Here is a 26,482-nt window from a genome sequence, read left to right as displayed (position 1 = left end):
CTCTGCCCCAGAGGAGACCTTTCTGTGCTTCTTTGCAATTTACAGGTATGTCTCTTCTTTGATGATAATCATTCATGATCAATACATAGTTGCTTTTCTTTCAGTCAGTCTCAGGTTTCGGAGGAGTTCTTGTGAATATATATATTTTTGAAAGAAAGAAAAATTAATCATTTTTCTTAACTTTTTTTTATCATTTTATTTGGGTAGACCACTTAGGATGGATTATATCTGATTAATTTGATATTTTGATACAATAGCCACTTAATCTTGAGCTGTAGAAATAAGTCTGCTACATAAATGAAGAATGAAAACTGTTTCTTAGGGTACTCCATAACACATAATGTTTCACTCATGAAACCACTTAACTACTCATTAATTTTCAATATTAGCATACCAATTAAATATCATTCTTCGGTGTTTACCAAGACAAGGAAGTGGCAACAAATTGTAACTGAGATGGAATTGATTTGAAAATAATGGCCTTGCTTTTCTCTTAGGCTTTTTTTTTTTCTTTTTTTTCTGAGTCATATTTTTTAGAAATTTGGTCACTTTAAAAAAAATTTTTAATGAATGGGGCTTTGTAATAACATCTTTTTATTTCATGAGTAAGTTTCTTTTTGTGAGATCATACTATTGAACAGTTTTGATTGTTCTTTTAATAAAAAGGGATGACAGTACGCTTATATTAACATAAAATTTAATTTTGAGGTTAACTAAAATACTCTCTAAATGTTATCTGTTAAACCAGAGATCTATTAATAATTGTTGACTTAATTGTATGACTTTTAAAGACATTCTTATTTTTAATTTTTAAAATGAATTGTGTTGTTTTAAGGTAGGAAGTAGGGAAAACATGAAGTCTTAAGTTGTTTATGAATCTCTGGTCATTTTTAGTTTTGTTAAGCATCTAATTTTTTTCATTTAGTTTTGTTTTTCTTTTTATTCCTAATAAAGTTCCCTTTGAAAAATTAAGTATGTTGTGGATCATTGAAAATTATTTTTTTCTTATTTTCAGTGTTATTTGATAGTTTACTGCATTATTAATTGTTACTATTTATTGTTTCATTTGTATTTTCCAATACCTTAAGAAGATGATTCTTCAGATTGTATATAACATTATTACCTGCTGCTCAGATGAATGCAAAGACATGAAATCTAGTTCTCATTTTAGTTTTGTGATCATTTATAATGCAGTAGTTGTGCAGGAGTTTTATTACTCTTGTGATATTTTACAGCTGTAAAACAGCATACATGTAAAAAGTGTGCAAAAATACATAGATACACTTTAAAGAACAATTACAAAATAATACTTCTAATAATGCCCCATACTTGTAGCCTACTCATGAAATAGCATGTTAGAGTACTCCAGGAGACCTTTAGATGTCCTTCCCTACTGGCTCCTCTTCCCATCTGAGAGGATCATTGTCCTGTCTTCTGTGTTAATCGTTTCTTTGCTTTTTGATTTTTTGAATGTTATATAAATGGGACCATCGTTTACGTATTATTTTGAAGCTTCTTTTTCTCATCATATTTTTCAGATTCACCCATGTTAATAAATGTAGCTGTAGTTCATTCTTTGTGACAAACTTTTAAAATTAACATGTAACATACAAGGCACGATATCAGGTCTAAAGCTTGATGAAGTCTTACAAAATAGATACTGTTATGTAATCACCTTCTAAATCAAGATAGAGAACATCACCAACTCTCCAGAAACCTGTCTTGCTCCTTCCCAGTCATTTATCATCCCTCCGAAGTAACCACTATTCTGCATTATGTCACTATACATTAGTTTTAATTGTTTCTGATTCATAAAAAGTATGTTCACTTTTTTCTATTCATTGGCTCAACATTATGTTGTGAGATTGATTCATGTTGTTGAATTTATCAATGGATTATATTTTTAGTTTACTGCTGTGTGAATATATCACATTTATTTATCCATTCTACTGTTTTTTTTTTTTTTTTTTTTTTATCCATTCTACTGTTATAGGACATTTTTTTTTTTCCCAGGTTTTGGCTATTATAAATAATTCTATGGTGAACATTCTTTTACGTGTCTTTTTGTGCAGTATGTTGACTTGGAAGTGTAATTACAGTAGATAATGCCAAAGAGTTTTCCAAAAATGGTTATAGGAATTTACATTTCCATGGTAGGACTTCAGAACCTGTGGCTCCTCATCTTTCCAGCACTTGGTTTGTCAGTTTCTTTTAGTTTTAGCAATTCTAGTGTGGTGTTTTAATTTGCATTTTTCCTCATGACTAATGACTCTGAGCACTTTTCTCCATGTTTTTGGCCATCTGGATGTCCACTTTTGTGAAGTTCCTACTCATTTTTTAATAAAACATTGTCAGTCTTTTCTGTATTAATTTGTTCTAATTATATATTCTGGATACAAATTGTTGATATATGTATGGGAGATATCTTCTCCCACTTTCACTGTGTCTTCTGTTGAATGTTATTAATTATAGTTTTATCTGTTATTTGAGATATTGTTTGTGTTTGTTTTTGTGTGTCTTGTTTAAGATTTCTTGCCTTTGCCTAACCCAGGATCATGGAGATACTTGCCTATATTAGCTTCTAGAAGCTTTCTAGTTTTATCTTTTCTCATTTAGGTATGTGCTACATCTGGAATTGATTTTTGTATATGAAGTGAGGTAGGGCTCCCTGCTATACCCCCTTGCCACCACCCAGGATAGCAGATAGCCATTTGATCCAGCATCTTAAAAGAAAAAAGCCATTCACCTGTAGTTGGCATCATTATTATAAACTATGAAATCTTATTTGTGTGGGTTTGTTTCTGGACTCTTGTCCATTCCATTGGTCTGTTTGTCTATCTGTATGCTGTTCTACTCTGCCTTAATTACCAAAGCTTTGAAATAAATCTTGATTTTTTAGTAGTATAGTTATGCCCTCCAGTTTTCTTCTTCAAGGTTGCTTTGGCTCTTCTTGGTTCTTCACATTCTCATTTAAAATTTATGATTAGCTGGCCAGTTTATACACACTCACCTCCATTGAGATTGTGATTGGCAATGTATTGAGTCTGTATATCAATTTGGAAAGAACTAATATCTTTATAATATTGAATGACACTCCAAGGCTCAGACAAGTAGTGATCTGCTTTTTGTCTCTATAGTTTTGCCTTTCCTAGAAATTTGATATGAGTGGAATCATAAAGTATATAGTCTTATGCATCCGGTTCTTTCACTTGGTGCATTGTTACTGATGTTCATGTTGCATGTATCTATAGTCTATTCCTTTTTAACCCTGAATGGTTTTCCATTGATGAGTAAATCATCAATAAACATTTTGTTTATTCATTCACTAGTTAGTGGATATTTAGATTGTTAACAGACTTTGGCTATTATAAATAATGCTGCTGTGGACATTCATATTGCATATTGCAGATTTTTGTTTGAACACATGGTTTTCATTTCCTTTGGGTAGAATTCTAGCAGTGAGTTGTATAAGTGTACAATTTAACTTTATAAGAGAAATACCAAACCATGTTCCAAAGGGGCAGTACCGTTTTACATCCCTATTAGCAGTGTGTGAATGTTTCAGTTTTTTTACATCCGCAACTCTTGGTATTATCGGTGTTTTTGATTTTGGTCATTTTGATGGGCATGTAGTTATATTACATTGTGGTTTTAATTTGTATCCCCTAATAACTCATTATGCTGAGCATCTTTTCATGTGCTTAATGGCTATTTGTGTTTCATATTTGGAAAAACATCTCCAGTAGTTAACCTGCTCCCTACACGCCCAACTACAATAATCACTATAGACGTTTCTAAAAAGGAGAATAATAAGAGTCACAAAGTAGTCACTGGCCCATAGCAATTCTGAAATCTAGTTGGGTAGGTATTGGGAATTCCTTAATTCAGGCTTAAGACCTGGGAATAATATTCCATGTCTCTTGACTCCTCCCACTAGGTTCTTGATTCCATCTTCTGAGTTCTTCCTTTTTCATGAAAGATAGCATGTATTTGCAGCTGAGCAGTTTTCTCAGTTGCTTCCTTCTAGAAGACTTTGGGGGTCCGGTGGTCCCTTTTCATTTTGTACACTTATCTTTTTCAGTCCAGGAGAGTAGTTATTTTGCTGATACAATGTTTTAAAAAGATTTCATGTATTTATTCATGAGGGACACACAGAGGCAGAGACATAGGCAGAGGGAGAAGCAGGCTCCCTCCAGGGAGCCCGATGCAGAACTTGATCCCAGGACTCCAGGATTACGACCTGAGCCAAAGGCAGAGGCTCAGCCACTGAGCCATGCAGGTGCTCCACTGATATAATTGAAGGACAATGACTTTAACCTTTCTAGAGACTCTGTTGTTTGAGAGAATCTTTATTTCATAGCCTTTATTTTTTTTAAAGGTCTCCATGTGTGAATGTATAGAGTGCTCTGATGTACCACCTTTAATATTTTTGATCTTAAAAGGTTTTTCATCTGTACTCTTGGCTTTATCTCTAAGCAATGCCCAAACTTCACTTGGATGCCATTCTTACTTTAGCATCTTTTGCCAGCTGGAGACTAGGAATTTTTAAAATTATGAAGTCCTGCTTCTTTTTTCTTTAAGTGTCCTCCACTATATTTTTTCTCTCCTTTTGCATTTTACTATAGGCAACAAGAACTACTTTGCTTGGAAATCTCCTTCACTATATCACTCACCCAATTTACTAAGCACATTTTCTATTTTACATGTTACTGAAGGTGATAGTATAGCTTTCTGCCATTGTAGTAAAAGAATACCTCTTCCTCTAATTTTCAATAACATGTCTCTCACTTTGTCTTGAGTTCTCACTAGCAATGTCCTTAAATTTAAGATTTCTACTAACAGCTCTTCAAGTCAATTTTGTCTTAACTCTAGCTTACTACTCAGTCATTCCAACCTCCAACCACTATTTGATTCAAAAGACTTTTCCACATTTTAAAGTAGTAATAAAAATCTGTATTAGTTGTCTATGGCTGCATAACAAATTACTCCCAAGTCTTAGTAGCTTAAAAATAATAAATATTTATTATCATGTGGACATGGCTTAGCTGGAATTTTGGCTCAGGTTCTCTTATAAACCTATAGTCAAAGTATTTGTGGGATGTTTGTCTGAGGGCCTCAGTCTTACGGCTTTCATTTAGAGGCTTCCCTCTGTTCCTTGTTTAGACTTTATCCAGCGTGCAGCATGGCAGCTGGCTTGCATTGGAGAGAATAAGCAAGATGGAAACCAGGCTCTTTTTGTAAGCTAATCTTGGAAGTGATAGCTTGTCATTTGTAGATTCAGGTTATTAGAAGTAAATCAGTAGATTCACTGTATACTCAATAAAAAGGGCTTATAGAAGGGCATGAATACCGGGAAATGGGGATCATTGGGAGCCACATTAGATGTTATGTAGCATCTTTGATACTTAGAACAAGTATCAAAAATAAAATAGACATATAACTGGGAATAAATATAGCTAGAGGGATTAAAATGGAATACAGTAAAATAGTCAACACAAAAGGTAGGGAAGAACAGAGGAACAAAGGAGATGGGAAAAATATGAAATAAATAGCAAAGTGACATATTAAATAGAACCATATCAATAATCATGTTAAATGTAAATGGACTCAACAGCCCAATCCACAGGCAGTGATTGTTATATTGGATAAAAAAACAAGAACTAATTGTATGTTATCTCTGAGACATACTTTAATATACAAAGACAAGTAAATTGAAAGAGATGTAGAATGTAGAGATCTAAAATGAAACAAAAGTTGGAATGCTGTATTTAATATCAGGTAAAATAATAGAGGGTAAGCTAGGGAGAATTATTAGGAACAAACAATTTTGTAATGATACAAGGGTCAGTTAATAAACATGACATAACAATTATAAATGTGTATGTAGAAAATAAGCGGGGGGATCCCTGGGTGGCTCAGCGGTATGGCGCCTGCCTTTGGCCCAGGCACGATCCTGGAGTCCTGGGATTGAGTCCCACGTCAGGCTCCTGGCATGGAGCCTGCTTCTCCTTCCTCCTGTGTCTCTGCCTCTCTCTCTCTCTCTCTCTTTCTCTATCATAAATAAATAAAAAAAATAAATCTTTAAAAAAATAATAAGCAAATAATCTTCAAAAACAAGAGGCAAAAATTATAGCTAAAGGGAGAAATAGACAAATCCATAAATGTTGCAGATTTTAACACCCTTTCTTAGGAACTGATGGAGCAGAAAAATCAGTAAGGCTAAAGGACTTGAACAATGCATTGACCCACCTCAGCCTCATTGACATCTATAAAATACCCCACCCAATAGGTGCAGATTACACATTCTTTAAGTACACATGGAATGTTCATCCAGATAGGTCATGTCTAGGTCATAAAAGAAATCTCAGTTGATCAAAAGATGAAAGACACAGAGTATGTATTCTGTCCTCATTTGAATTTAATGAGAAATGAACAATAGTAGTATTGTACATCCAGAAAAGCCCTCAAATGTTTATAAATTTCAAAAATAACTTCTTTTTAAAAAAGATTTTCTTTATTCATGAGAAACACTGAGAGAGAGGTAGGGACATAGGCAGAGGGAGAAGCAGGCTCCCGTGAGATTCCGGGATCACAACCTGAGCCAAAGGCAGACGCTCAACCCCTGAGCCACCCAGGCACCCCTTTTAAAAAAGATCTTATATTTAAGTGATCTCCACACCCAATGTGGGGCTTGAACTCACAACCCTGAGTCACATGCCTCACTGACAGCCAGGTGCCCCCAAAATATCACTTCTAAGAAACTCATTGGTCAAGAAAGAAATCACAAGGAAATTTAGAAAATATTTTCAAACAAAGAATAAGGAAAATATAAAACTTAAAGGTGCAGCTAGGGTAGTGCTTAGAGGGAAATTTATAGTTTTTAATGTTTATAACAGAAAAGGAGATAACAAAAATCAGTGATCACAGCTTCCCTCTTTGGAAGCTAGAAAAATAAGAGATGAGTGAACCCAATGTAAATAAAATGAAGGAAATAATATAAATAGTAGAAATCAATGCAACAGAAAACAATAGGAAAAGATCAATGGACCAGGCATTAATTTTTTTTTTGAAAAGCTAAATAAAATTGGTTAATACTGGTCAGACTGATCAAATAAAAAGAAATACATGGACAAATATAAAAACCTGTAGAATTTTTAATTTTGGTGTATAATTCCATTTTTTTAATTGCATTTTTTAAGAGTAAAAAGTAATATGCATAAAATAGTTATAGATATGTGTTAATGAATACATGGTATGAATAACAGAATTGTGGGGAGAGATGTGGAGCTATAAAGTAGTAGAGTTTTTGCATGCAATTGAAGTTTAAAATATATTGTTAAACTTTAGGATTTGTGTGTATATGTGTGTGTGTGTATGTGTGTGTGAGATCTTCATGGTAACCACAAAGAAAATATACAGAAAAGGGAATATACAGAAGGGAATCAAAACATGTTACTACAAAGAAATCAACTAAAAAGGGCAGCAGTAAGGGAGGAAATGAGAGACAAAGAAGCTATAAGAATACAGAGGATGGCAATAATAAGATTTTGTCTATCACTAATTAATTGCATTATGTGTAAATGGTTAAACTCCACAATGAAAAGTCATGGCTTAGCAGAATGGATAAAAAATGCCAACTATATGCTGTTTACAGGAGATTCACTTTAGATCTAAGGAGACACACACATTGAAAATGAAAAGATAAAAAAAAGATATTCCATGTAAATGGTAACCAAAGGAGAGCAGATATGGCTACATATCATACAAAAGTATGATTTTCTTACTTTAAGAAGTTTTAATGAGACAAGGACATTATATTATGATAAAAAGGTCAATTCACCAAGAAAACAGAACCATTATAAGTATATTCACCAAACATCTGAAGTCCTAAATATATGAGACAAACATTGATAGAACTAAAAGGAGAAATAGCTCTACAATAATAGTAGAAAACTCCAGTACCCCATATTCCCACATTCAATAATGTATATAACAATCAGAAGACTTGAACAACACTATGGACCAATTGGGCCAAACAGATAGATGCAGAGCTTTCTACATAACAACAGCAGAATACACATTTTTCTCAAGTGTGCTTTGAATATTCTCTAGGGTAAACCATATGATAAGCCACAAAAAGGTCCTAAAGAATTGAACTCACAAAGAGTATTTTTTTTTCTGATCAAAAAATAGGGAAACTAGAAGTCAATAGCAGAAGTAAAACTGGAAAATTCACAAATGTGTGGAAATTATAATAACTCTAAGCAAGCAGTGAGTCAAAGAAGAAATCAAAAGGGATATTAGAAAATATCTTGAGATAAATGAAAACGAATACACAACATACCAAAATTTATGAGAGGCTGTGAAAGTAGTGCTAAGAGGGAAACATATAGCTGTAAAAGCTTACAGTAAAAATGAAGGATCTCATATTGACAACCTAAATTTGCATCTTAAGGAACTAGAAAAAGAAGAACAAACTCCAAAGTTAGCAGAAGGGAAATAATAAAAATTAGAGCAGAGATAAACAAAATGGAGAATGAAAAAGACATTAGGGAAAAAATAATACCAAGAGTTGTTTTCTTAAAAATCAACAAAATTGACAAACCTTTAGCTGAATTGACTAGAAAAGAAAGAAGACTAAAGGAACTGAAATTAGAAATGAAAGAGGGGACATTACAACTGTTTTTACAGAAATAAAAAGGATTATAGGTGAGTGTGATGAGCTGATATATTCCAACAAATGGGATAAGCCAGATGAAATGACCAAATTACTAGAAATACATAATCTACCAAGAGAAGAGAGAGAAATCACAAAGAGATAGAAAATCTGAAAAGACCTCTAAGTGTTAAGGTGATTGAAGGAATATTCAGCAGTTTCACAACAAAGGAAAGCCTTCACCCGTATGGCTTCATGGGTAAATTTTACTGAGCATCTAAAGAATATTTAGTACCAGTCCTCAGACTCTTCCAAAAATTGAAGAGGAGGAAACACTTTTAAATTCATGGCATGAGGTCAGCATTATTCTGATACTAAAGCTGGGTAAAGACTACTGGAAAACTACAGACCAATTTCCCTGATGAATATTGATGTAAAAAATCTTAAAAAAAAAGCATAACTAGCCTACAACTTGGCAGCATATTAAAAGGATTATTCACCATGACCAAGTGGGATATTCCTGGAATGTAAGGATAATTCAACATATGAAAATCAATCAATATAATACATACATTAATGGAATGATGGAAAAAAACCACATGATCATCTCAACTCATGCAGAAGAAGCATCTGACAAATTTAATACTCTTTTATGACAAAAATGCTTAATAAACTAGGAATGGAAGGGAATTACCTCAAAATGATAGTCCACGTATGAAAAGCAGACAGCTAACATCATACTTCATGTTGAAAGACAGACTTTCCGCTAAGATCAGGAACAGGACAATGATGCCCACTCTTGTTACTTCAGTACAGTGCTAGAAGTTCTAGCCAGTGCAATTAGGCAAGAAAAAGATATAAAAAGCATCCAAATTGGAAAGAAAGTAAAATCATTTCTGTTCACAAATGACATGATCTTATACACAGAAAACCCTATGTATTTTATAAAAAACTGTTAGAACTAATAAATTTAACAAAGCAGCAGGATACAATACCAACACAAAAATCAGTTGCGTTATTTTATATGCTAACAGTAAACAATCTAAAAAGGAATGAAGAAAACAATCCTATTTACAATAGTATGATAATGAATAAAATACTTAGGAATTAAAGAGGTGAAAAACTACAAAATGTTGCTGAAAGATATTAAAGAAGGCATTACAAAATGAAAAGACATCCTGTGCTCATGGAAGATTTAATATGTTAAGATGCCAGTATATTCAAAGTGATATGTGGATCCAATGCAGTACTATCAAGATTCCAGTGATGTGTTTTTTTTCTTCCCTCAGAAATACAAAAATCCATCCTAACATTCATATGGAATCTCAAGTGACAATGAATAGCCAAAACAATCTTGGAAAAGAAGAGCAAAACTGGAATCCTCACACTTCCTGATTTTAAAATTTATTGCAAAACCATAGTTACCAAAACAGTGGTATTAGCATAAAGACAGACATATATAGAATAATACACTAGAATAGGGACCCCAGAAATAACCTCTTGCACATATGATCAAATTATTTTTGACAAGGGTACCAAGATTAGTCAATAGGAAAAGAACAGATTTTTCAACAAATTTTGCTGGGAAAACTGGATGCAAAACATGCAAAAGAATGCAGGTGGACTTTTACCTTACAGTATATACAAAAATTAACTCAGAATGGACCAAGACCTAAACGTAAGAGCTACAACTATAAAACTTTTAGTTGAAAATATAGAGGAGAAGCTTCATGACAGTGGGTTTAATAATGGCTATGACACCAAAAGCAGAAAAATAGATGAGTTACATCAAAATTAAAAATTAATGTGTATCCAAGGATGCAGTCAACAGAGTGAAAAGACATCTCATGCAATGGGAGAGAATATTTGCAAATTGAAACATGATTAGTCTTCAGAATATATATCAAAAATTCTACAAGTTGGGATGGTTGGATGGCTCAGTCGATTAGGTTTCCAACTCTTGATTTTTGGCTTGGGTCATGATTTTGGGGTCGTGGGATTGAGCCCTGAGTTGGGCTTTTTGCCCATCTTGGAGTCTGCTTGAAATTTTCTCACTCTCTCTCTTGTCCCTACCCTCCCCAACCTCTGCTGCCGGGCTCACCCACACATGCATTGTCTCTACAAAGAAAAACAAAAGCAAAAATTCTACAACTCAGTGTCAAGAAGAAGACCTGTCTGGTCACAAAGTAGATGAAAAACCTTGAATAGACATTTCTCCAGAGAAGTTACACAAATGGCCAAGAAACACATGAAAAGATGCTCTGGAATGCAAATCAAAAATATACTAAGACATACCTCACAGCTATTAGGATGGCTGCTAGTAAAAAAACTCATCAACTAGAATAGTTGTTTCTTAGTAGCAAGGATGTGGAGAAATTGGGACCCTTGTGCACTATTGGGAGGAATGTAAAATGTGATAGGCTACTGTGTTAAATAGTATGCCAGTTCCTCAAATAAATTAAAAAATAGTTACCTTATGATCTAGCAAACCCAACTTCTAGGTATATATCCAAAAGAATTGAAACAAGGACTTGAACGATTATTTGTACACCCATGTTCATGGTATCATTACTTGCACTAGCCAAAATGTAGAAGAATTCCAAGTGTTCATTAGTTGATGATTGGAAAGAAAATGTGGTATATGCAGAGAGTTAAGATGAGTGAGCCTTAAAAAGGAAGGAAATTCTGAAGCATTTTATAGCATGATGAAACTTGAAGATGCTATGCTAGGGGAAATAAGCCAGTCACAAAAACATAAATACCGTATGTTTCCACTCCTGTGAGGTACCTGAAGTAATGATATTCATAAAAGCAGAAAGTAGAATAGTATTTGCCAATGGCTGCAGGCAAAGAGGAATGGGGTGTTACTGTTTAATAGGTACAGTGTTTTAGTTTGGAAGATGAAAATGCTCTAGAGATGGATGGTGGTGATGGGTGCATAGCAATATGAATGTACTATTTTAAAAAAAAATTATAATTTGAGAAAGTGTGTGAGTACATGATCAGGGGGAGGAGCAGAGGGAGAGTGACAAGCAGACTTCGTGTTCAGTGCGAAGCCGGGCATGGGGCTAGATCCCATGACCTTGAGATCATGATCTAAGCTGAAACCAAGAGTTCAATTTCTAACCAACTGAGCCACCTAGGCACCCCTGTGAATGTACTTAATGCCACTAAACTGTACACTTAAAAATGGTTAAGACAGTAAATTTCATGTGTATTTTGCCACAATTAAAAGAAAGAGAAAACACGAATTAGCATTATCCAGAATGAAAAGGAGACTCCATATGGATTCTGCACACAGTAAGAATAAAAAAAGAATAATATAAACAGCTTTATACCACTGAAAACTTTGACAAAGTGGACATGTTCCTTGAAAGACACAAAACCAACACTGACTCAAGAAGAAATGGGAAATTTGAGTAGCCCTATTTCCACCAAGGAAACTTAATTTGTAATTAACCACCTTCCCACAAAGAAATCTCCAAACCCACATGGCTTCCTTGGTGAATTTTATCGGGCTTTTATGGAAGAAATACCATCCTGCATGAAATTTTTTTTCAGGAAATAGGGAAAAAGGGAATGCTTCCCAACTGATTTTGTTCAGTCAGTATTATGTTGTTTCCAAAAGTAGACAAAGACCTTACAAGAACATAAAACTGTATACCAATATTCCCTCATGGACATAGACTTAAACATTCTTAATTAGCAAATTGTATCCAGAAAAAGGATAAAAGGGTTATTATATCATGAATGTACATGGTTTAATCCCAGGAACATGAGGGGTTTTGGCACTTCATCACATAAATAATTTAAGAAAGAAAAATCATGTCATCATCTCAGTAGATGCAGAGAAAGCACTTAACATAATGCAACAACCATCCATGATAAAAACTCCCAGTAAGTTAGGAATAGAGGGGAACGTCCTCTGCTCAATTTGTTATCCATGAAAAACCAAAGCAATTATACGTAAAGGAAAGAAAAAGGTAGAGGACTTAACGTTCCTGACTTTTAGAATTAAAGCTACAGTAATAAAGATAGCAGTGTTGGTGAGAAGATAGATAAAGCCATAGATTAGAACAGAAATTCTAGAAATATATCTGCACATATACAGTCAATTGATTTTCCATAAAGATGGCAATGGAATTAAAGGAATTAAATCAAATTATGAGGGAACAACTGGATATCCATATGGGAAAAAATGAAATGGGTTATAGACTTAAATGAAAATGCTAAACCTAGAGAGCTTTTTTTTTTTTTTTTTAAAGATTTTATTTATTTATTCATATGAGGCACAGACAGAGAGGCAAAGAGAGAAGCAGACTCCATGCAGGGAGCCCGACGCAGGACTCGATCCTGGGTCTCCAGGGTCATGCCCTAGGTCGAAGGTGGCGCTAAACTGCTGAGCCACCCAGGCTGCCCCAACACTAGAGAACTTTGAAAAGAAAACAGAAAGATCTTTGTGACCCAGGAATAGGCAAAGATTACTAAAGTAAGTTGTAAAAAAAAAAACCCACAAGAAATAAGTTATAAACTGGACTATTTAAAACTTCTTTGAGAGACATCATCTGGAAAATCACCTGGCAAGGTACAGAATGGCAGAAAATATTCTAAGTACAAATATCTGACAAAGAACTGTGTCTAGAATATGTGAAGATCTCTTTACAATTCAAGAAAAGTAGACAACCTAATTTGCTAAAGATTTTACAGATATTTCACAAAAGAAAATATATCAGTGACTAATATGCGCATGTGAAAAGATGGTCACCATTATTCTTGATCAGGAAAATGAACATGGTCGAGTACAATGTGATATTACCACACATGCATTCGAATGGCTAAATTATAAAGACTTAGAAAGCCAAGTATGCTGATGATGTGATGAAACAGGAAGGCTCATGCAGTGTTGATGAGAATGTAAACTGGCACAATCACTTTGGAAAACAGTTTGTTAATTTTCTAGAAAGTTTAAGATAACTTACCATATGATTCCATAATTCTATTACCAGATGTTTAGTCAAGACAAATGAAAATGTATGTCCACATAAGTACTTGAATTGGAATGTTTATGGTTTTTTTCATAGTAGCTGAAATGTGGGGACAATCAACATGTTCATCAGCACATGAATAAATATGCAAGTTATGGTTCATTCATATTAGGGAATACTACTAATCAATAAAAAGAAACGAACTTTTTAAAAATGAGATTTATTTATTTGGAGAGAAAGCACATGAATGGAGTGAGGGGTGGGGAAGAGGGAGAGAATCTTTCAAGCAGACTCCCCACTGAGCATGGAGGCCCACAAGGGGCTCCATCTCATGATCCATGAGATCATGACCTGAGCTCAAACTAAGAGTTGGATGCTTAACTGACTGAGCCATCCAGGGGCCCTAAGAAATTAAATTTTATTACATGTAACAATATGGCTGGATCTCAAAAACATTTTCTTCGGTGAGAGAAGCCAGACATAAAAATGTACATACTGTTTGATTCCATGTACATGAGATTCTATTAAATGGGAGTTGTCTTGGTTTGTAGGAGATTGACAACAAAGGAGCTTGAGAGCACCTTTGAGTGTGATAGAATCTGTATCTTTATTGTGATGGTTATATAAGTATTTGTCAAAATTCATCCAACTCTACATTTTAAGTGGATACAGTTTTATTGATATAAATTATACCTCAATAAACTTAATAAAAATCATATCCAGGTATTGTTGAGGCTTCCCTGGTATGGCTTCTTCTAATCTAAACACCTGTGAACTAAAGTAACAGGTGATTTCCTCCACCTCCCAGCCTGGCTATAGCCAACACATGGTAGAGAGCCTGGAGAGCTCCCATTCGAAACCAGGGAAAATGGGAGACCCATAGTGATGACGATTCTATAGCAATTCTGAAATCTAGCCAGGTATTTGTTTCCTGTTTCTTGATTAGGGTTTAGTGTTTCTTTCTGGGGATGTTCCTCATGACTCTTTGGTCTGTCTTTTGGGCTCTTGGCTTTTCCCTCTGGATTATTATTATTTTTTAACCATAAGGAATGATTTGCTTCCTTAAAGCTGAGTAGTTTTCCTAGCCTCCCTCCTGTTTGTAGGAATTTGGAGAATCAGATGTCTCTTTTCATTTTGAACTCTGTCCCTTTCATATGAAATTAGTCTGATTCATTGGTTTTGAGGCTATGTCTGTGTCCTTTGCCTTTCCTAGGCATACACCTTCTTATAAGCCATAGCTTTCAGTAATGATCACTTGCACTGAGTTTCAGTTTCCTCTCAAGGGCAAGGAACTCCATTTCTGCCTCTGGATTCTTGGTGAGTTTGACTTGTTCCTCTACTTTGGGGAACTTTGATCCCCTTCTACTTCTCCAGAGTCACACTTCCTGCCGTTTCTAGTTGTTTCTGGAACCAGAGCCTGGCAGATCTCAGGTTCCATCCTTTTCATGGCATTGCATTTTTGTTCTAGCTAAAAAAAGTGACATAGTAAGCTCCTCTTTTAAGCTTTTCTCTGATGCAGTCTTGACTGGCATTGTCACTACTATTTCTTTAATTATTATTTCCCCAGTTCCTATTTATTTACTCCTTCTGGAATTCATATTATTTCAGTGTTAGAGATTATGGAACTATCTACTTTATCTCTTGCATTTTCACTTATTATAATTATCCTTTTATTTTTTCCTGTGTGTTATCTGAATATTTCTTATCCTAGTTTTGTAATTCACTGATTTGATTTTATGTTATTTTATACTTTATTTTTTAAAGATTTTATTTATTCATTCATGAAAGACAGAGAGAGAGAGGCAGAGATAAAAGCAGGCTCCATGCAGGGAGCCCAAAGCGGGACTTGATCCAGGGACTCCAGGATCACCTCTCGGGCTGAAGGCAGGCGCTAGACCGCTGAACCACCCAGGGATCCCCTTATACTATATTTAATCTGTTATTCTCTTCCATTATGATTTTGAAATTTGGTAATCATGTTTTTCATTTTTTTTAAAGATTTTATTTATTTATTCATGAGAAACATACAGAGAGAGAGGCAGACACACAGGCAGAGGGAGAAGCAGGCTCTCCACAAGGAGCCTGATTCAGAATTCCATCCTGGACCTTGAGATCATTCCCTGAGCCAAAGGCAGATGCTCAACTACTGAGCCACCCAGGCATCCCCATGTTTTTCATTTGTAAGCACATTTGTATGAAAATAGATTGTTCATTTCCTTTTTATATCTGAAATATCCATTTGAATGACACTGGTTACACAAATTAAAGTTATATTTAGAAGTTCCCCGTATATCTATATCTATGTCTATATATATATATATATATATATAGACATATATATATATATTTTTTTTGTAGGAGGACATTTGGTCTTTCTTTAAATCTTACATGTCTTGTGTCTTATCTCTTTATCTTTATGAGGACACGTCTTTGTTTCTTTAGTATTTGGAATCTAGAATAATATTGAGAGAATGGTTCTGGATTCCTGCTGAAATATTTTAGCATTAGGAAAAAGTGAAAGGGAAGAATTTATATTTCCTATAGTTTTACTCCTTCTGAGGAGGAAAGAGGCATTTGGATGTCAAGGAACTTACTAACATAATTACTAATGTTTCTGTGTTAGTTTCAGCACCCTGAAATTGATCAAGCCACAGTCCCTCTCTTCTCACTGGCACAAGTACCATAACCGTGAGTTCTATAATCATGTCCCCTGCACCAGTTGTAGGCTATGTACGAGCATCATGCCTTGCTGTTCTGTGTGGTAGACAGCACCAGTTACTCTTCCTAAAGAGGCTTATGGTGTTGAGCGTTGAGCTTTATCTTCTACCCTCTGTCTCATGGTCACTCTGACCTCTGGCTCCATCACTGTGAGTTTGAACTGTCTTATCTACTTTGAGTTCCAGTTAATGGTGTTTCCAGATGGAGACAGTCTTAATGGCAAGAAACGGAACTTCTTGCCTAATGTCCATGTCTCTTGTGCCAGCTAGCCTCCTTCATTAGTTGTCTCAACTGCTGGCGCAAGACGGTGGCTTCAAGCAGTGCCTCTGCTTTCCTTGTCCTGAATGGGAGCATGGATTAGGGACAGTATAATGAATTTAGTGTGGGACACATTGAATTGTAAGAAAGTAGGGCTTTTCAGTTTGTATTTGTAATGGGGTTAGAGGTCGAGAGAGAGCAGTTTGGGTTGGAAATGTTGACTTTGTAATCAAAGCTCCTTGTTATTTGAAACTGATAGTCCTTTTATTTATTTTTTATTTTTTATTTTTTAAAGATTTATTTATTCATGATAGAGAGGGAGAGAGAGGCAGAGACACAGGCAGAGGGAGAAGCAGGCTCCATGCTGGGAGCCTAACGCGGGACTCGATCCTGGAACTCCAGGATTGCGCCCTGGGCCAAAGGCAGGCACCAAACTGGTGAGCCACCCAGGGATCCCCCTGATAGTCCTTTTGTTAGCAGTTTGGATTGTCCAGAGGGAATGCATGTAAAAGGGAAATAAATAAGGTTAGACACAGAGTCCTGAGATTATAGCATACTTGGGGTGGTCAGGGAAGGAAAAGCTGCTAAAGGTTATTGTGAAGGAGATTTCCGAAGAATTGAATGAGAAAGGGGGAAGAATGGTTCTACAGAGCCAGTAAATATGGCTTCTTTAAAACACTGTTCCTGATGTTTTGGGGAGATCGACTAGGGTAAGGACACTTAGTGGCTCATGTGCTTGAGCAACTAGGAGATCGTTGATGACTTCCCAGCACTTTCGGGATAAGTGGAAGTCAGATTGCAGTTGATTGAAAAGTAAACGTCAGGTTAGGACATGGATCTAATAACTTATTTTGAAAACTTAGGAAAGAGGTGGATTGGTACAGAGGACAGCTACAAGTGAATTAAAAGGATATGTTGTTTTATGTATGCACCCTGTGTAATAAATAGATAAATGTTTCAGTCCTCTTTTTTTATTAATATTTTCTATGAGAATTTCTTTTAATATTTAAGCATTTTTCAATTTTTAAGTTAGCTCTTTTTATGATTGTTTAATCTATTCTTAAAGAAGGACAGGCCAGTGCTTAGTATGATGTATCAGATTGCCTCTTCCTACATCCTTAGTTTTAAATGTTTATATGAGCTCAAGCACATGGGCTAATGAAATTATTCTCAAAATATTACTTCATCTGTTTTCTTGTTTGTTCTTAAGTATTTGGATACCTGGGATATTGAGTAGGGGTATAAAAATTAATAGCTCTCTTTAAAACAGCTTTTTCAGATATTCTACATTACTTCGTAACTAGTCTAAAGATTGTTGCTCTTTCAATGTTACTAACAAAAACATATTCATTGTCATCTTGTCTTTCTCAACTACTATTCTGTCTTTGAGAATACTTAGTATGGACCAGTATTTGTGAAGGGAATCCTGATAGGGCTTATGGTTAAAAGTTAGTGACTTTAACTCATTCTTTAATGGTTAATTTCCATTTTATGTATCTTTAAGGAGCTGTTCAGAGGAAAAGATATTCATAATAATGAAACTTTCATTGAAGTAGCTTGAGTAAAAATACATGAGAGACTCCAGGCTAAAGTAGAATATTGAGAATGGTATTTTTACACTATATTTTATATTGGAGAAAAGTCTTCTTGTTCAAATTCATTTGGAAGCTTACACTATTTTCCTATTTATACTGTATTTACAACATTTTACCTGAATTAACGTGGTGTATTTTAAATTTAAGACTTTGATTTATCTGTAGTTTCTGACATGGTTTCAAATTAATCCAAATTTTCAGTACATGAAGATACTTAAATTTTATATATTTTAATGCTTCATCTTGATGTGCAACATGAATCCAATAACACTTACTAACCTTTTAAAACAATTATCCTCTCTGAGAATATATGTTTTATTTTTCTCTTGTTCTCTACCTTAGGAAAAGAAGGAGGGAGGAGAAAAGGTTTAAATACATGTAGTTAAAAAAATACATGTAGTTTATTAATAGTTCCACTTAAAAATAGCACTTGTTTGTAAGCAAGTGTGTGGCATTTAGGTGACATTTTACTTATAGTTAAGCCTAAGTGAATTAAAACGTAAGAGATACAAATGGTTGTTATTCTCATTTATTTTTTCTTTACTATGGAAACATCATTGTTAAATATAAACAATCATCTGATATCCAGAAGAAAAAAATTAGTAATCCTAGATTTGAATGCCCATGTGTCCTCTGAATTTCCCCCATTCTGATTGTTACTATTTTGGTCTGTTAGTAGGGAGCAATCCACTGCGAAGCTCCAAATGAGATCCCATTCTATGAGTCCAACCTCCAGAGAAGATGGACAAAATATTACCCCAAAGAGTTGTGTAAGATCAGATTCTACTTTTGTTTGTTTGTTATTTTAAAATAACTCCACAAATGTTTAATTTCATGTTTGTCAAAATGCCAACAATTATTTGAAAACAGTGAATAAAGTCTAAATGTTTTGGTGAACACCCTGATAGCAAAGAAAATTGTGTTTGGTATATTCCACCTTGTTCCTTCTGCTTTCTCAATGATTCTGAGGCATCATGTGAAGCAGTGTGTTGTTTCTCTTGTGCACTGAAGAATGACTTTGGAAAGCTTCATTTTTTAGTTGTTTTTTTTTCCCTTTCCCCTTTCACTCAGAGTATATGTGTGTGGGTATGTGTGTGTGTATATGAATGATTAGACATCCAGTGGTCACAAATTTAAGAAACTGGGATTAATTTGTAGTGAAGTAGAGGACATTGCATTTTTGCTGAAAATGAACTATTTATGTCCTGAAATGTGAATGCCTCTCTTGCATCTAATTACTTAACATAGTTTTGGTTTGAACAAGGTGCTAGTGAGCATTCCAGTTGGCTTTCTAAAGAGAAGAATTTTGTCTGCTTACTATGGCCTTTCTTTTGTAACTCTGGCTTGTCTTGGGTTATGTGACTTTTAGTTACAAAGAGATCATGTGTGATGCGTGACTGTTCAGCAAATATTGCTCCAAACATAACTCACTGCATTTTCTCCAGTGATAGTTTGGAACTTTGGAAAATATTTTAAGGGCAGCGTGTTTTAAATATTTGTGGGTTTATTATCAACCATTACATTCACTCAAAATAAACAAGGCAGGTGCTTTTTCTTGAGAACTTTTTGTTCACAAAGAAAAACAGACAAGAAGCAGGGGACCTACAATATAAATAATAAGGAATTTAAATATGGTATATATAATAAATTCAACATTCTGTTCAATAGAAATTTGGAGATAATAAGATATGAAGAACATTTTAGTATATCTTCATCACTTCAGATAATTTAAATGATTATAGGTAAATAGATTTATTTATTAATAATGAGGTTTTTCTAAAAGCGTGAAAATGCTGTGCCAATAAATTTAATTTCAAAATACATTTTTTGGCCGTACTGTAACTTATTATTATACACAGATTTACTTTTCTAAGTTTCTAGAGCTTTTAGATCATTGCCCATTTCTGGGTACCAATTTTAGACTGTGTTCAGTTAATTATATTTTTAATCGCCTTTGATAAATGTGTAATATAATAAGTTATATGGGAGGAGAAAAAAGCATGCAATTTTAATTTTTTAAAAAGTAAAATTTCACCATAATTGTGTTCTCATGATGTGAATCCAAAGCTTATTTCTCTTTATATTCAGTGTATGAATGAGAATTAATTTCAGAACAAAGAGCTTCTTGGACATCAACACAAACTTCCCTGTTAACTAATTTTAAGGATTATAAATAATTCATCTTTTCAAGTGTTTCCCCACCCCCCTTTAAAGCTACTGTGGTATACCACAATTAAAACTTTTTGTAAAAGAACTTAAAGAGAAGAATCTGGATTAATTTTTAAAAAGTTCTTTTGATGTGTTTTTTTTTTTGAATCTAGTTACTATGCGAATATATTGGAAGGCACCTCATAGCCCTCAGCAGCTATAATAAACAGTCATTACTTAGAATTGAGAACTCTAGCTCAGCTGTAACATAAACCTTTCCTCTGAGGGTGATACACCACTACCAGAAAAGCACACAAAATTTTTCATTACTTTGAATGACATATATTTTGTCCTGTTTTCTGTCTTTTCTGTTTTCTTTCTTTTCCCCTCACTCCCTCTCTCCCTCGTTCGTTTTTGCTTTTATTTCTTCCTTCCTTCTCCCCCTTCTTGTCTTTTGTCTTTTGTCTTTCAGGAAGCTCATTCCAAAAAATGTGCTGTTTCTTTGGATGACAGCGACATCGAAGCTCGCCTAAATAGTTGGAATCTTGGGGTAAAAAAAAGTACTTGTTTTATGTATGTATATTAATGTAGGAGAATCGTATTATATTTGTAAAACATCTCAACTAATTCTATTTAGTGAATATTATTGGATGTCAGCCATTCAGTACTGCGGTGGTACTGTGGGAGAAGGACTTTGAGTACAGGAAAGAGAAAGAACATTCCAAAGAAGCATAAAACAGCCCCTGCCCTCAACAAGCTGATTTTCTCATTGGTAAAATAGAAGATATACACATAAGTCATTAAATAATAATTTAAGATAGTATATGGTAAAATATTAAAATGAATTAGAAAGTACAATACTAAAGTGGTGGAACAGGGAGGGAGGACTTGGAGAAGCAAGGTCATTTGGGTAAAAAAAAATGGGAGATTTCCTGGATGAACTGCCATCATGGGCAGCAGTTTAGAGATACAGAGGCCGAGAGGGGCATGGATGTATCTGGATAGCTGTGGAGGTACAGAGCTGGGAAGAGAGAGGTATGAAGGAACATGTGGTGTAAGTCACTTGACATGACGGGATCTTTGGGATTAATGTAGGCGATTAGCGGGCAGTGTTAATCAGGCTTGATTGTATTGGAGCTTTGATTGCTAGATGGAATGATTTAGCTTTTACATTTTAGGCAATAGTGAGCCATAGAGGTTTATTTTTTCCTTCCATGGTCCACTCTACATGATGCTGTTTAAATGCTCTGAGGAAATGAAAAGTGGTTTAGAGCAATTTTTATCACATTTTGTTATTAATTAAATAATTTGTAATTTGAAAATTGAAAAGTATAGAAAATCAGAGGAATAAAGTATGTTTGAAAATCCTAACACTGAGAGATGGCTTAACCTTGCGTTCTATATATCCTCCCCTTCTTTTTTCCCCTGTATTTACACAATTAAACTTTAAACAAAATTGGGGTTATGAATATTATTTTGTGCTGTTTTAAATTTGCTATAGGTTTATAATAGTTCTATAAATATGAATATTAACAATAGCACTAATTTTTCTTTTGGATGGGTATTATATAACTTATTTAAGCATTCTGTTATTTTTGGACATTTTGGTTGCTTTCAATTTGTGGCTAATATAAGTAACATATAAGTAAACCTGCTGTAAAATTTCCTACAGATTCTTTGTATACATTTTTGGTTGCTTTCTCAGGTTACATCCCTTCCAGGCACCTGCCTCCAGATGGTATATACCAGTTTATTCTCCAACTAGCAGTATATAAGATTATCTATTTCTTACTTCTTCACTGCATATTAGGGATTGTTGTTTTTAAAAACGTAAAACCTTTCCTCCTAATAATGGTCTTTAATGAAAGCAGTGCTTTAGGAAAATTGACTTGGTGGCATTTTGAAGGTTGTGTTGAGTGTGAATAGAAATTGGAGAAAGGGAACCAATCTTTTTGGTGTTTGTGGTGAATACCACATTAGTATGATTTCTGTGAAGATGGCAAGTATTGAAAGAAAAGACATTTCAAAGAAGGTAAAAGATGCTAGTGACTGATTGGTGAGCTGACCAGAAGGGCACCTAAAGGTTTACTTCTAGGAAATGGGAACATTGGTTCTCTGTCAGCTTCATGAGACTCGAGGGCTGGAATCCTATTTCATAGTCACGCGGTCCCGGGTGGTGGCTGCACCCAGAGGCTGGACAGCCAGTCTTCAGGGGACAGAGTAAGGACAGCTGGCTCCTGCAAGGGACATGAGTAGAAGGTAGGGCATGGATAAGAATTTAAAGCAATGTGAATCTCCTAGCCATTTTGGGAGCATGTTAGCTAAAGAGAAGAGAGAGAATAAATAACAAGAGGGGAATAATAAGTCAAAAGAAACACACTGTTATGTTTGAAGGTGGAGCGGAAGCTGCCACTGGAGGGCAGGCCTAAGTTACAAGTGTGGGAGAAGAGCACAGGAAATCCCCCAGAAAGAAATTTTTTTGTTATTTGCCAGAAAGCAATATCAAAGGGAAAAGTGAAATCCTGGGCTATCCTTTTAAACTTGCCTTTGCCCTTAGCCATTTGAAACTTCTGATGTACATTTCTTAGCACAGAGAGTACTTTGCCTGATTATTTAACTGTTCAGTGGATTGAATTCATATAATAAAATTAAAATAAAACATCTAAAATATTTTGAGGTAATGCCTGAAAACTAGGTCTGCCTGGGTTTGTTTCACACTTTTATTGTTCAAAGGATGCACTAACATTGTAAAATATGAAAGTCTTGCATTTTTATATATTTATAACATATATACATTAATCAGGCTGAACTATATCTTTTGATCACAGTAGAATAATTTAAGAATCCAGTGTATTAAAAAGCTTAGATTTTACTTTGATTTTAGTTTTGTACGAGAATGTGTGATGGATTTTTTTTCTTTCTTCCTGTGAATGATGGTTAATAGTAGTTAATTTTAGTGCTCTATACCAAGGGTGCATTTTTTATATTGCTGGCATGACTTTCATACGCCTTCGTTCAGAAGGCATTAGATGTTCTAGAATTTGAATTTTCTAGCTTTTGTTAAAAATACATTTTTTTTCCTGCAAATATATTCTTTCTTTCTCCCGGGAGTGTTAGTATTTTTTTTTTTTAAGGAATACATAATTCAAATAGATTTACTTATTAAACCTAGCAATTAAATTTTCCTCCTGTATTTTTTTCTTACTCTTTAAACTTTTAACCTTTAGTTTTGGGTAAACTTTCTTACTCTGCCATATAATTGATATATTCCATGCTTGACTGTCTTTATGTAAATTTTGTTTTTTCCGTTTTATTTTTCTGAGGCCCTGGTAGAGGGCTGGGAGGAGGACTTTCCTGGGCCTTCCATTCTAGTTATTAGTCACCTGCCCACTGCCACCATTGGCCTATGCACTGACTGTAAAATCTCACTCTCACCAGGAGCAGAGGAATAGTGAGGACTCTCTTTGCTCCTTTGCCCCAGAGCAGGATCCAGGAGGAGTATGGAATTAGCACAGGGATCGCTCTCAGGAATAGGCAGTGGGAGCTGGGTGAGGTTAGCAGAAGTGAGTGCCCCTTAGATCCCGCAAGTAGCTCCAGCGGGTGGACAGCGCCCTAGAGTTAGGCAGACCCACCTGGAGGTCAGGGGCCATTAGGGAGGAGTGAACCTTTCTGCCGAGGGCTAGGGGTTACCTGTGAGCTGTTAGCAAGTGGGGATATGCCTTTACTGTCCTTGTGGGAAGCCTGGCTGGTCTGCTCCCTGGGGCCTTCTTCACTGTGGCTGTTGGGAACTGTCTTTATCAGACACGGGGGACAGCTGTCAGGCTGGTGTAGCAGACAAAAGAATAAGAGTAAGACCAAAGAGTAGGTTGAAATGAACGATTCCAGTAGATGAGCTGCCCAACTTGTTGACCCTCAGAATTGCGAGCTAAATAAAATGGTTGTAGTTTGAAGCTGTGAAGGTTTGGGGTAATTTGTGGTGTAGCAGAAAGCTAATTAATACAGATACTGCCTAATGATTTTCTGAAGTGACTGTGCTGGTTTTCATCATCATCAGCAAAGTGCCGGCTTCTGAGAGTCTACTTTCTCTTCAGTCCTTGGTATGGTCAGTTAATTTTTTTTTTTTTTTTACTTAAAAAAATTTAGCCTTTCTTAAGAGTGGTTAGTAACATTGCGTTATGTGGTTTTAATATGTATTTTCCTGGTGACTAACACAGTTAGGTGACTTTTCCTATGTTCATGACAGTTTAGATGGTCTCTGGGAGTCAAGTGCCTACTTGTGGCTTTGCCAGTTTTTCTGTTGGGTTGTTTGCCTTTTTCATACTGGTATGTCAGAGCTTTGTATCTATTCTGGGTAAGAGTCCTTTTGGACTAAGTATAAATAGTTTCTCCTACTTTGTTGCTTTCCTTTAATCTCTTACTGGTGTCTTTGATGAACAGAAAGATTAAATTTAAATGCAGTTCATTTTCTCATTTTTTCATTATGTGATTAGTGCTGTTTTGTGTTCCATTTAAGATCTTTGACTACCTTAAGGTCCTGAAGATGTTCTTCTCTGTTTTCTCCTAGCAGCCCTATGGTTTTACTTTTTCTATTTAGATTACATCCCATCTGGAGGTGATCTGGGTATATGGTATAAGATAGGGTGTTAAGATTTATTTTTGTTCCTTATGTCTATCCAGGTGACACTCTCACATATTGTAAAGACTCATCCTGCTGTACTACAGTGTTATTTGTCTCATAAATCAGGTGACAGTACATGTCTTTCTGTTTCCATTCTGTTCCTTTGGCTTATTTGCTTTTCCTCATGCCAAAAGACTGTGCCTTTATATCTGTATTTAATTTGTGCTCACTAAATGTTGAAATGTGAGTAAACCAACGAATGAGCCTCCATTTGTAGTATTATTTCTGAAGAAAAACGTTTTTCAAGTTTTAAAATGTTGACTTAAAAAACATTATTTTGGAGCATAATTGATTTGACATTGAGGACTGAATTTATTTTATGCTATTGAGAGAATTTTGGCAGTTCTGACTGATGCCATGACCTAAAAACATTTATTTTAGTTGTGGTGCTAGTAATATATTGCTTGGTAATGTCCTTTCCTTTAAGGCGGCTAAAATATCAGATAAAATATCTATTTTTCTAGAATCATAGAACATCTTTAATTGGTCAACATTAGCCTATAGGGGTATTTGATCAGTTTGACCAAAATCCTGAATAATCCAAAGAAACTGGCAGAGCCCTTTGTAACCAAACAAATTGGCTAAAACACTAACCAAAATAGAATATCAAAAGCAGTTTTCATTAGAAAGAATTCAGATATCTGTATTTGTGTCTAGTTTAAACTATTACATATTTTATTACTGTGATTCTGTTTGCTCTTTAAATAAGAAGTGTTTGGTCATGTGATTCATTCCTGCTATTGGAACTTAATTTTTTTGGCTTTGTTTTCTGTATAATATTTTGTTAGACTTTAGTGTTTCACATAAATCCTTTCTATCTTCTATTTTGGACATTCTTTATTGTGGTCTTCTTTCCTGAGGTATTATGAGAGAACAAGAAATTTTCTAAAAGAACATGAAAAAAATGTTAAGACTGTTTACAGATTGCTTCAAGTCCATTACTGGTGGGTTACAAAGTGGGAACATTTAACTTCAAAGCACATTTGGCTGCTGTTATAAAATCAGAAAATAGATTGCTTATTTCCCCCAAATAGACGCAAGAACATGCTTTACTATGGATAATTCTCATTACATATTGAAAGTGGTAATGAGACAAACTCAATGTATTGTAAATGAACAACAACAGATTCATATATGTTCGTAGTGTTCATTATTGTTTTTAAATATTATGATAGACATTTTCTTTTTTTTTTTTTTTTTTTGGTCAGCTTGAGAAAGGAAATTTATGATAACAGAATGAGTCTTTAACTTCTGTATTTAAATGGCTTTTAAAGATGCAGAGGATGAAACAGGAGTCACTTCTCCATAGTTGAAAGGCTACATTGTAATTAGCTAAACCAATATTTTGTACTCCGCTTGTAAATGTAGAGCTGTGTCAAAATAAGTCACAGATGGTTTTCTTGGCTTTGGTTTTAAATTTTAAGCTTAATTAGAGCTTGAGCAT

General features: G+C 34.8%; 1 protein-coding gene across 12 annotated transcripts in view; it reads left to right on the top strand.

Annotated features, from left to right (window-relative positions):
* The window catches only part of CEP112 (centrosomal protein 112), a 397,262-nt gene that overhangs the window by 21,609 nt on the left and 349,171 nt on the right, over positions 1–26,482 (top strand). For 7 of the 12 annotated variants that reach the window (XM_025999623.2, XM_025999625.2, XM_025999627.2 and 4 more), the window contains 2 exons: positions 18,889–18,982; positions 20,833–20,910. The exons of 2 other annotated variants lie outside the window; for them this stretch is intronic. In XM_025999623.2, the coding sequence (XP_025855408.2) occupies positions 18,889–18,982; positions 20,833–20,910 (172 nt within the window). The remainder of the gene's footprint in view (positions 1–18,888; positions 18,983–20,832; positions 20,911–26,482) is intronic. 3 more of the 12 variants (XM_072746763.1, XM_025999624.2, XM_072746767.1) reach the window with 2 other exon arrangements.

Source organism: Vulpes vulpes, chromosome 2, assembly GCF_048418805.1.
Source record: "Vulpes vulpes isolate BD-2025 chromosome 2, VulVul3, whole genome shotgun sequence".
NCBI lineage: Eukaryota > Metazoa > Chordata > Mammalia > Carnivora > Canidae > Vulpes > Vulpes vulpes.
This window is presented reverse-complemented; position numbering and strand designations above follow the sequence as displayed.